Here is a 13,241-nt window from a genome sequence, read left to right as displayed (position 1 = left end):
AATGTGATCAAGTAAATGTTGAACATCTGGTCAGTTCGAGAGAACGTGGAAATCCACTTAGCAAGAATTAAAACAAATGGGATGACTAGGTAATGGCTTCATAAGCAATTTCCAACATTAGAACTTGTAGTCATTTACAGGGAGAACACGTTTAGCACCACTCTTGTCTCATCTATCAGCTATCCTTGTTTAAAAAAAAACCTAAAAAAAAGTACCAGCATGTATGTAGCAAACATGCCTATTTATTATCTCATTACTTCAGCTGGGAAATAAGCAAACGTTATATTTTATCAGCTCTCTGAAAAACATCCCTCTTTGCCCAACTGAAAGCTTCTGCTGAGGAAAAAATGAAATAAGCCCTCATTAATTATGCAAATCATTAATCAGTTGCAAGTGAAGAGGATTTGCGTGCAATTTGTGAAATGACATAAAATCTATCCCTTCTAAAAAATAATAATAAAAAAATCCCTCTTGAAAAGTCATTAAACACAATTGGATGGTCTACTGAAAGGTTTTTAAGCAATACGTTTAATCACAGCAACCCAATGAAAAGTCTATTAAATCTCATTATATCGTGGCCATATGTTTATGCCATCTGGCCATACAAATGGATTTAATTGTATTGAATCAATCAATCCGTCCGTCCGTCCGTCCGTCCGTCCGTCCGTCCTTCCATCCATCCATCCATCCATCCATCCATCCATCCATCCATCCATCCATCCATCCATCCATCCATCCATCCATCCATCCATCCATCCATCCATCCGTTTATTCTAACCCTAAAATCAATCTTCCATTTTTACTACATTTAGATTATTCATCATTTAGATATTTCTGTGCTATTAGGGCTTGATTACATTGACTGTCCAGATTCATACGTTCACCAAGATGCAATATTATGCTGTTTGATAAAAAATAAACACAATCGAGTAGAAACCAAACAAATAATCAGTTTTTGAAGTTAATGTTGTAGGAGGGGAAAATGCCTCCCAGCTGTTAAACCTTCGAATTTTGCATTTTTAATAAACAAAGATTGTCCTTTTTTTAATTACCTTTCATATGCAGGTGCATTACGGACAAAAAACTAAGTATTCAATGTTCCACAAAGAATGACAGCCTGGCATTTCTAATTTAAAAGTGCTTATACTGCACCTCGAGTGCCAAGGTCAAAATTATCAGGACACCACAACAAGGTAGCTTTTTTTTTGGTATGGAGGACAATCCTCGCATCACTATCTCCTGCAGGCGACGCTGCCCATGTCATCCTTATGTTTTATTCATGTGAGTCATATTATGGCATTCACAAAGTCAGATCAAAATCTGCTCTGGGAGAAATATTTAATATTATAGCTGCTTCTCTACCCTTCTCCATCTGGTTAGGCCGAATGAGAAAAGAGCGCTCGACAGACTCCTTCACACACATCCGTGTTGGATTATTAAGAGTGAAGCTTTCAAAGAGGTCACTGCTCAGGAGAGAAAAAAAAGAGAAACAGTGCTGCATGCATCAATTATCTTGGAGTATTTGCAGCATACTGAGGACTGTCTTGTCACACTTCCACATATGGCTGTGAGGCCATTGGCTAGAAGCTGACATTTAGTAACAAGTGAATTGTGGAAATCCCCCTTAAAAAAAAGGACAAAATAACAGAGCGACTGTTCACAGAGGGCCTTCGGGCTTGAAATTCCCTCTCAATGTCATTTGTAGAGCTCGACACAACCAACTCGCACTCGCGCTCTTATTTTTCATGTCGGAGCAACTCATGCTGATCAATACACAGTTTACTGGCATTGCTTCGGGTGGGGTGCAACGGTGGATACCGTGGGGGGAGGGGGTATAAAGGAGTTATTGCAATAAGTCAACATAAATATAGCCCACTTTTGCAATCTTAGACCGGAATGCTTTCAGCATTACGTTGCATTGTGACTGTGTGACAACAGTGGCGTGACAGCATAGTGTGACTCAATGAACCACATAATAAAACTAAAAACATCAGGAAGTAGTGTCTGATGCGCCCCATTGGCCAAGTTCTTATAGATTTTAAGAATGATTTCAGAAGTCCATCCGTCAATTAGGAAATCATAAATGTAATCGCAATATGATTGACAACATTATTTCTGAAGCAAGACAATACAACCCCCCCCATCCACACCCCCTTCGCTCGGCTCCCAAACTCCCTACGTGCCCCACCGGCATCTTTGTGGAGAAGTGACGCACCTTTGTTCATGTCAATCAGTTTCTTCTTCTTCTGCTGGCGCTCCTGCTTCTCGCGCTCAGCTTTTTCCTTCGCCAGCCTGGCTCTCTTGATCTTCTCCTCCATCTCCCTCTTCTTGTGGTTCTCCTTCACAGCTTCCTGATGAGGCAACGCACAAGCACACAGACACACACAGATTATTTCCGACTTCTGCCACCGCTCTTTGAGTGTCGTTTTCAGAAGCGGGAACTTGCCATCATCTAAAAAATTTGTATTCCAAGAAGGGTTGAAGATAAGATACCGGAATAAACAATAAATCATTTCAAGTGTATGAGCACTTTTGGGAAGCGAGCGCGGGGTGGGGCTACAAGGTTATAATCTGTGAGACATATTCCAAGATGAAGAAGACCTCGTATACTGGTGGTAAAGAATGAAAAATGGTTCTGAAGTCATATTATTGCCACCACATTGATTAATAAATATTCAAAGGTTCAAGTGAGCCACACTTTTTTTGTTTTTTGTTTTCAACAATTGTTTTAAAGACTGTGTCAAATCAAATTCAGATTTCAACGGTATTTGGTATGAAAATATTTTGATGATAAGTCAGGAAATAATAGTATACAGTATATAAAAAAAGTAAACACCTATGTTCTATGTCAGTTTTTTGTGATGTACTAACAAAGCTGATATGAACAGTTTCCAAAGGTTTTTCCATCATTCACAGTACCTTGTACAACACAATTGAATTTAATTTCTAATCTTTTCGAGAGGCAAAATGAACACAAATCACTAAAATATTCTGGTTGTATAACTTTGCACACCCCAACAGGCATGTGGCTGTGTTCAGAATCAACAAATCACTTTAAAACTAATTATAAATAGGAATCAGCTCACACCTGCCTCCATTTTAAGTGCCTTTGTTTGACCGCACATACATGTGAGATGCTTTTGTGGATTTTTGTTCTATTTCAAGCAGAAACCTTTGCTAACATTGACTGTTACTTTGATCTGTTCATAATTCCCTCCACCTTGTATAAGGCCCCAAGTCAAACTGAAGAAAAACAACCCCAAAGCAAGATACTACCTAAAGCACGCTTCACTGCAAGTATGATGGTGTTTTTTTCCGTTATGAGCAGTGTTTTGCTTACACCAAGCAAACTTTTTAATGCTATATTATAAACCTAGGATTCAGCTGAACATACCAAAACCTCACAAAAACATGGCAGAAAATGCTGTGATCTGATGAAACTCACACAGTGCTTAAGACATTACTTATTTATGGGTATATGGTAAGAAAAATAAATACATTGATATTTCACAGTTAGTACAAAAAATCCCCAATCCAGTGGCAATGGCATGCAAGGCTCTAACTTTTAACATTTATGTTTTATTTATATAAGGAAGTCAGAAAATGTCTGTGACCTAAAAGGACAATAAAATGACACCAAATCTATCAAAGTAGGAGGGAGCCTGACCATTGAATGCTTTGTAAAAGATGATGCCATCTTTTACAATTTTATGATGATGGAGTGCCAGACCATTATTAATCTTTTTGGTCTTTTAGAATATATTCCATGAGAAAATATTGCTGGAGATTGTGGGGCTGTGTGATGTTAACTTTGTACATAATGATGGCCACACATGGCATAATGCAGTGCACCGTGCCACAATGTGTGAAAAGAAAAGAAAGTAGAGCTGCCGTTGCTGCCGAGCGTCAAGCGGTCTCGGTGGAGTGAGAAGGAGATATCATCCCGCTGCTCCTTCGTGACCGGCCCAAATGTCAGGACGGAGTCAGAGGCAGCCAGATAATCAACAGGAGCAATTCAGCCTTTACAAATGTGTCAGTTTGTTCTTGTGCCAACACTGAGCAAGATGCAACTGTGTGACCTTTGGAGGCAAACAAGATGTGTTTGCGTCTCATCACGGACCTGAGCTGGTGCATACCGACACCGCACCCAGCGTAGCTACAGTTTGTGGATTTTATGTGAAAGCTCATTCATTGGATGTGACAGGACAAACTAATGAGTTCCAATACATATATCTCAATAAATCTGCCTTTACAAAGATAACTATGCTCAAGTGTCATCGACTCTGTCAGAGATTTTTATATATATATATATATATTTTTTATAAATATAAACACTAATTTGATTATTTTGGTGGTAGTTTGCATTGGTAGACATCTGTACTGATAGCACTATGTAGCTTGTTAGTTAGCAATGCCTGACGTGGTGAAAGTTTTGTAAGATAATTCCCTATGAATCCCTTTCTTGCATTTTAACTTGTTGTCTTTATTACAAAACTATCCCAGACCATTGTGAAAATGCTTGCACAAATATTACATGTGATGACACTGATCTGCATCTGACGCCTTGCATGGTCCTGATGTATGTGTTCGTTTTGCATCTAAAACACGAGGATTACGGGGATTGTGGTGAAAAGGTGTGGAATGAGAACCACTCATGCTAGTCAATAGAAGAGCTTTGACATCATGTTGAAGGACACGCGGCCCTGATATCAGTATCTCCTTGTTGGTGACAAGGGCAATGACAAACACAATGCACACGCGCACACGTACGCACACACAAACAAGCACACACACACACACACACACACACACACATGCACGCACGCACACACGCCCTCACGCACGCACGCACGTGCACCCACACAATCAACTGAGTGTGGTTTAGGGTGACAACTGTGATATACAGTCTCTAAGTAAATAAACATGCATTTTATTGCCACATGTATCAGGAATGAGAAAACTGTTCACCTTATTTTCAGCATTAATGGCTATGGGTGGTTATTTATTCAACTGCAGATGATTCAGGGTGTTGATTGTAAGAAATGCTGCATGGACACAAAACATTGCTGACCATCTCTACTGTAACTCAAATTGCCCTTAAAGATGACCATAAGATCATCTCAACTTGGGTACGATATGCCAAAAGAACATCTGAGAGGCAATCTGTAAGTGTTGCTGTTTGGGTTAACAACAGAGTTCACATGGTCTCAGCATTTAACTTTTTAATAATGAGTGGAGTGAAGTGTCTATGAAATTTGGTAACTGCAGTTATTATTCAGTTTTTTTTTCGAAATGGGAAAAAAAAGATGATGTATATTTGAGGAAGTCATTTATGGAAGACACATCGGGTGGGCAGAGCATCTATTAGATTGACACCAGTGTTTAAAGAAATATGGTAGTCATGACGCAATCAGTCTATTTAGTGAATAGCATACTGGGCGATGTGTATAAGCAGCTTGGAACCAGCTAGTTTATGTACAATCATGGTCAGCAGTGCCAGTTAAAGCGCCCCCCCTCTCGATTAGCTGTTCATCTCTTTAGCACTGTGTTGCGTCTGCATCATCACATTGTACAAAAAGAAATCTGGAACACAAACAATTTATAAATCATGTAGATAATAGAGTAAAAATGAATAAATACTGCCGGCAAAAGTAATCTAAAGCAAACAACCAATTGTGACTGTATAAACGATTATGCAACATAGCGACATTACTCCCATCAAATGGAACCCGTAATTACCATAGCGAGACTTACTGTTCAGACTGGTATTTTATTTTCTATATTGGTCCCTTTGATGGTTCTTACTTTATGTTAAGGGGACCGTATGCAATTAGACTAGTGGCTATATTTGACATCCTATTAAAATGTAGTAATGTCACTCATATTCAACTTTCAGTGCATTGATTTAAAAATCAAGAACATTTATAAGCTTGTGTTTTGTCTCTGGAGGCATATGTTAAGATGATGAAAAAAAAAAATGATGGCAGTTGAATGTGCAAAATAACTCAGTCATTGGGACCTGGGTGGAGATGATCAAGATAGTTGCTGTCATCTGAGGCGATATGATATTCTACGCAATTAATTTGACAATTAAGAATCCACTGGGTTCGATAATCACTAGTCACATCGACATGGCGCCTGGATAAGTCTGGCTTGACTTAATTTCCTGGTAGGAGTCACAGTCCAGAACAGGACATGTTTACCAGGCCGCTTATGCATCCGTGATTATACATTTTATCAATTTAGGTAAAGTAATGCTACTGAAAAGGTCTGAACTTCAAGGTGATTTTATTTTTTTTGACAGAGTGCAACTCTGACTGTTCTGCATCTTTGAATGATCTATTATAAGGACTATAGGATCCTAAAATCTTACCCACGTTTACACTCAGGTAGTCAGCTTTCTGCTGCAAAATACAAATCTATTACATGAATCTCTATTCAAATCGTCTGACATATGCACATCTGCTCTTGTCTTGCTTTGGCAGACTCTTGACTTAAAGTGTTGTTTTCAACTCTAAAAATTGACTAAATTGCCCAAAGCTAATGACTGACGCTCTCATGCTGTAAGCTTGGGTTGGCAGTATTGTACCTAAGAATTCTTTTGCAAAAGATTTGTGCACACTATTCACTCACTTTGTGCAGGCATAAAACCACAAAAAATCATGCCACTTCTTTAATTGCACATTATCAGTGACTAATTACTGCAATTTCCAGACTATAGTGCACAACTATATATATAAGCTCCAAATTTAATAAAGAAAAACAATGTCGACCAACTAATAATGCTGTGTTTTTTACGTTGTAACCTGTAATATTTACACAGCAAGATAAGGTAAAGTACTCGACTAACAGATAAGGAGTTTTATACTTTGCTTATTGACAGTTTGTATTTAACTGTGACCTGAAAACCGAGGTACCGACCAAACCCTATTTTTTGGCGGATCCTTAGACCCCAATGTTTTAAAACCTGGCTAGGGTTCCGAACTAGGTTTTAAAACTAGGGTTAGGGTTTCCAACGAGGGTTTCGGACTACTTTTAGGGTTTCTAAGATTAGGGTTTCGAGCTAGGCTCTCAAACTGGGCTCAGGGTTTCCGACCAGGGTTTCCAGCCGGTCTTGGGATCGCTAATTAGGGTTTCAAACCAGGGTTAAGGTTTGCAAATAGGGTTTTAAAACCTGGCTAGATGCAGAGAGGTGTTTGAGTCAGTGTTGTAGACTTCACTCACCTATTCTGTTGTATGGGCACATTTGGATTATGACTATTTGAAATCCTTAAATATGTCTACAAGTGTAGTTATATGGCTTGTTTCTGTAATTCTGCTGACAGATGGGACCTCAATTGCACCTCTGCTGATGCAAAAGTACAACTAAAGCATTTTTGGGTGGGGGTGTCACAAGGTTAAATACAGCTACCCCAAAACATAAGAGAAAAAAAAATAAAAAATCAGGTCTGTCGGGTTTGCCTAATCCTGCTAAAAAAAAAAACACTCACCTGCGGTTGCAAAAACAAACAACGCACAACTTGATGGAGGTAAGTATGAGGGATTGAAGAAGAGGTTAGACGTGTAGTTAAAGTATAAAGGCGAAAAATGTGTCCCTTGCGATAACCTCCCAAAGCTGCCAAAGTGATTTGTGGCTACAAATTTCCCAGAGGCCGTGTTTATGACAAGCTCCGTGCCCCCGGGTCCCCTCTGGTGGAAAGAAGTGGAATGAGGTGCAGGGGGGTTGCAATCCCAATTGATCACACAGCTTGCAAATGTAGACTCAGATGTAAGTACAAGTAGCACCTAAATGCCACTTAGACTTGTCAACAACACATACACGTGTGGCCTTTTTGACGGCGAGACGAAGCGCTGCTTCTTTTTCAACCTGAGCGCTGTGTTTGGCCAAACTACCAACAGGAAGCTTTGTTCAAGTTAATTTCTTCAATACCATAATTTCCGCACTATTAGGCACACTTAAACACTTAAAATTTACTCAAAAAAACACAGTGCGCCTTATAATGCAGAGCGCCTGTAATGGATCAATTGATGAATTTGTTGATCCATACTGGTTGTATGCACCGCTCTGCCGAAATGTTTCAGTATGTTTCAGTACGACTAGTAAATTACAAGGTCACACATTTGGTAATTCAGGAAATCCTTCACTTCCTTGACTCAAAACATTGCACATTACATCTTCTTTTACCCGTTCATTGATAGATTATATTCCAATCGCCCCATGTGATATCACCCCACAGTGTCACCGCGATAACTCGTGAATTTTTACTAACTCAAAAGTGCCTGGTCTTTAAGCATAAAATATGTTTCTTAACCATCTGTTTTTTATGCTGTGAGCCAAGATATGCTGCATGTCCGTATGTGTGAGTGTGTGCGTGTGTGTGTGTGTGTGTTTGTGTGTAGAAGATTCATCTTCAACGCCATCAGTTTATCATGATAATGTGTCATATTGTGAAGGAATCGGACAGCTTTGAAATGTGCGGCTCAGCACAGAATGGGTCATGAAGTGGATACATGAAAAAGAAATCATTATTCTAATCTGCTACGAGATATTCTAACGTGCTACTTTGCAAAACCCACTCTGGTTCTTTTGGACTTATTAGAAAGTCACTCAATTAACAAGAAAGACTGTTCGCTCATCCCAGCCCATCTGCTGTGCTTTGATAACTCATTAATGGAAGAAATCCTCATCCCCCAATGCTCCTGGTCAGGATTACAGATTCAGACCCCACTACTGCATTTTGTTCGCCTCCTGAATATGGCCGCATTAAATGAACAAATACAGACGTGTGTGTGTTTGTGTGTGTGTGTGTGTGAGTGTACATGCGTGACTGTGTGTGCGCTGAAATCAAATATTTCCTTGGCTGCCCAGCGAGGGATGTAAGGAGCATGAAACAGAAGGAAAATGAATTTAATGGATTATATTATCGGGCACATTCGCTTTTGTGACTGCAGTGCCAACGCTGCAATGATTCATGTCCATCATGAGCAAGTTTGGGCGACTGTCCGAATTGAATTGGCTGAGGTTTGTGCTAGCAGTTCAAATTTAGAATTCATTTTATTTTCACCATTGCTGGAGATTAATTTATTGAAATTCAGTATGTATCTTGGTAAATTGAGTGACTTTGTCATCGGTGTGTCAATCGGGACTTAATTGGCTTGATGGTGGTAAGAGATGATTTTAATATCAGCTATCTTCCAAAACAGAAAATATTTTATTCACCAAGACGGATTCAAGCTGAGTTCGGTTTTCTGGAGCTTTCAGTTGCTTCCATAGCAATGCCTTAGTAAAATTGAGCAAACAGCCAGTAACCATTATGTGCAACCCTCTCATATTGTCTGCACTAAATGACTGCAGCATGTGTTGTGCCATAACTAAGTGCCAGAAGAAAACACATTTGTGTTTTTTTTTCTCAAAACATCAACATTTTTTAAACCATTTTTGTTTGACCTACAAATATTCCATTGAAACATTGTATATATTATATTAGATAAAAATTAAAGAGACAGTTAAAGATTATTCTCCAACTTTGTTCTTATTTCATAATTCACTTGTTTTATTTTGTAATTTTGTTTTTAATTGCCGTAATTTTCGGACTATAAGTCGCTCCGGAATACAAGTCGCACCAGGCCATAAAATGCCCAATAAAGTGAAAAAAAAAAACATGTATAAGTACCTTTTTTTGGGGGGGGGGGGCGATTTTCAAAATTTTAGAAAAAAATCACATATAAGTCGTCCCTCAGTCACCCCCCCATCCAAACTGGATCGATTGACCTACCTACCTACCTACCTACCTACCTACCTACCTACCTACCTACCTACCTACCTACCTACCTACCTACCTACCTACCTACCTACCTACCTACCTACCTACCTACCTACCTACCTACCTACCTACCTATCTATCTATCTATCTATCTATCTATCTATCTATCTATCTATCTATCTATCTATCTATCTATCTATCTGAAATGGAGAAGCTGATTATTATTATCACTGTTATTCTCAATTACCTTATGAGCAACACTCTTCCCCTATTTCCAGACAATTTAGTCACACCACTGTAACCCCGTGGCCCGCTCACGTCTTCTTCCGCCTTCTTCATAGCAGGGAAGTTTAAATCAGTAATAAAATATTCATATGCAGCTATTTGCTTGAGAGAATAATTTATTTTCTTGGGTGGATGCCTCTTTTAGAGATGTGCAACACGGGAAACCTTCAGGGAGCAGAGTGTTGTGTGCAGTTACACTTTGATGGTGGGGAGGGGCATTGGAGATGGGGTGAAAAGTTGGTCTCAGATGGGGATCAGAGTGAAGCGAGGAGACGGATACAGACACGACGACCTTGGCGTTCCTAATGGGGAGTGAAGACTGCATGGAATAATGCCTTGCTTCCTTTCTGACAATTTTGGGAGGCTGCCAATGCCATTGAAGAGATATGTTTAATCTCATCATCCGAGGGAATAATTATTGCTTTTTTGCTGTTGTTCTGCAATGATGTACTACTTACTTAACTGAAAAACGAGAAAAGTAAAACATTTATTTTGCCGCTTCACTGCTTATTATTTATTTGAGTCTCCTTGCCTCATGTAAATAAAAGCATCAATACAGTATTTGTTTTTGTGTGGCAAAATTATTCTTAAATGTGGCATCGTCAATGTAATCAAAGGCTTCCATTCATCTCAGAGACTATGTTTAGTCCTTCTGTTTTTAACACATAGTCTTTAATGTGTGCAATCATGACCACCATTTTGTTTCACTTTTCACTTTTCACTAACATAAAATCTTTGAATTTATGGCAACATTTGGTTTTAAAGTTTTGTAGTGTCGGTTGGAATGTATGAGTTTATTCATGTGGCCAGAAAATAGTAAATAAGAAATTTTGCACGACTTCCAACTAAAATGTCAAAGAAACCATTGAGTTCATACACATGCAGCTTATAGTAACTACTTTGATTGAATAATACTACTAAAAATACTTTCAAATAATGTTTTCGAATGTCTGTACGTATGTCTGGGCCCCGTTATATAAGCTTATGTTTAGCTTCACTCGGGGACCCTTTTCCTCATGCTATTAAAATGTCATGATATATGTATATGAAAGAAATATTAATGATGGTTTGAAGAACTACAGTTTCATTCATTAATAAATAAATGAATAAATAAATAAATAAACAAATAAATAAATACATAAACACCTGTTTTCACTAAACTGCACTACATTGTGATACACATATGCAATGTACTGAGAAAAAAATACAGTGTCATACAAAATAAACTTTTTGATAGATTGTTTACTCACCAAAAAGAGGATGCGGAAGTTGGACAGTTCCCCGAAGAAGTCCTCCACACTGATGACTTGCGGGTCGAAGGCGAAGTAGCTACCTGTGTTCTCGTAAAGCTTCTCCATGTTCTTGTGCATAATTGACAACTTCTCGTACTGCTCCCGTGAAAGCTTGCAGAAGCCGTGAGGGGGACACAATTAAGGAAAAAAGGGAACCATGTGGACTTAATGTTTCAACACATTGGATCTGGTCAACAATTTTAGGAATAAAATGTACCCTAGTTAACATTTTTACCTATAAAGTAAAATTAAATCAATCACAAAAACAAGTAAAAAAAATAACTCCAATATCAATGGATATCCTAAAATTACAATACAATACATTCATAAAATGCTTTGTGTCACAGCACAACATGACAGCTAACCAGTCTGCGAATAGCTATGTAGCATAAGTTAATGTTGCAGTTGAGAAGATCACTCAAAACTAAGAGAAGCAACACATCTCAGAAATTTGAATAGTAGCATTCATTTCCGACTGATCGAGACATTGAAACATGCCAATGCAGGACAAAATCAATGGTACATCGCTGGAGTCTTTTCTGTTTTGAAGGTGTTTGCTTCAGTTGCTAAAAACCACAAAGGGAGGAATTGGATGTGATGATGATTCTTCCTAATATTAAGTTGACAGATTGGCATATTTTCCTCAAAAGTACTTTTTGTATACCAAATTGTCAGGTATTTGACCATTGCGGTACTATACGGTATCACTGTATGTGATAGCTACCATCAATGGGAGGTGGTACCTGCATCAAGGTCAACAGGGACTGGGGCATATAAATCAAAAGAGTCACTCAGAGACACTCAAACATATCATAACAATAACCCCGCCATCACATCTAGAGTCAATGGCATAGTGAGCTAAGAGCCGCAGCGTTGCACCAATGGAAAAAGGTGTTTTGTAGTCAGCGGCTCGTCACACACGGCTGCGGCAGGAGCTGATTGGAGTCATTGTTCTATTGTTTCTCCCAACAACAGCAGGGTCAGGTTGTTTTGAACCTGGCCTCTCACGCCGTACTGTGTAATTTACTGAACAGGCTCGCCACTTTTCTCCTGGTGAATGGCTATTGACAGCCAACATCAGTTAAGCATTATCGCAGCAGCCACCTGACCTCAGCGCGACTAGTGCTTGGACCCTCGGAAGACTCAAAAGGAACGGCCACAAACAATCCAGGAAAAGCTCAAAGATCATCACAATGATCGGCTACGACTGTAGATTTGATGCAAGTATCAAAACAAATGTATAATTATTCACTGTATGCCCACAAAAACTGTTTATTTCCTACATTTGTAACCATTTCTAGCTACAGTGAGTGATTAAAGTTCAACACGTCTGGCATTACATTTTAATTCCTTACATTCCTTACACACTGCAAATGTTCTTATCAAAACATCCATCTGTCTCTTTTATGTATGCTGTTATTGGGGTCAGACGTGAGCTAGAGTCTATCCCAGATGACCCATGTTTTTGGAATGTGGGAAGAAGCTGGAATAAACAAAGATAATCCGTGTAAGCACTGGGAGGCCCAGGGCAGAGAGTCCAAGACAGAACCTCAGAACTGTGAGGCCACTTTGCTTGCCATTCCTTACTCGATTAGTGTAAGTACATTTTGACCACCTGTGAATCCCAACACCAACTAACTGTTTCTGAGAAGTGTTTCACATCTGTATTGCATGGCAACTTGTGAAGTGCTATTGCAGATCGATACAATTGGGCTACACTCGAGTGCTGTTATCTTGAGCACTGCATGTCCACTATTGGTGTCGTGGTGTTCTTGCCTGTCTTCAATAGAGCTTGGGTTCAGTTTGCACTCAGTGATGGCGTGACTCTGACAGAGGTTTTATCAAGGCCCAAAGTAGCGAAAAGTGCAGTAAAACTGTGTGACCGGGTGGAGTCTTATTC

The 13,241-nt window shown here is 39.1% G+C and overlaps 1 protein-coding gene across 9 annotated transcripts in view; it reads right to left on the bottom strand.

Annotated features, from left to right (window-relative positions):
* The window catches only part of diaph2 (diaphanous-related formin 2), a 323,477-nt gene that overhangs the window by 62,604 nt on the left and 247,632 nt on the right, over positions 1-13,241 (bottom strand). For all 9 annotated transcript variants that reach the window (XM_085903879.1, XM_085903888.1, XM_085903893.1 and 6 more), the window contains 2 exons: positions 11,300-11,465; positions 2,216-2,351 (listed from right to left, as the gene is read on the bottom strand). In XM_085903879.1, the coding sequence (XP_085760005.1) occupies positions 2,216-2,351; positions 11,300-11,465 (302 nt within the window). The remainder of the gene's footprint in view (positions 1-2,215; positions 2,352-11,299; positions 11,466-13,241) is intronic.

This window comes from Syngnathus leptorhynchus, chromosome 2 (assembly GCF_054491065.1).
Source record: "Syngnathus leptorhynchus isolate UIUO chromosome 2, UIUO_Slep, whole genome shotgun sequence".
NCBI lineage: Eukaryota > Metazoa > Chordata > Actinopteri > Syngnathiformes > Syngnathidae > Syngnathus > Syngnathus leptorhynchus.
The sequence above is the reverse complement of the archived record's forward strand: the minus strand, read 5'-3'. Positions and strand labels throughout refer to the sequence as shown.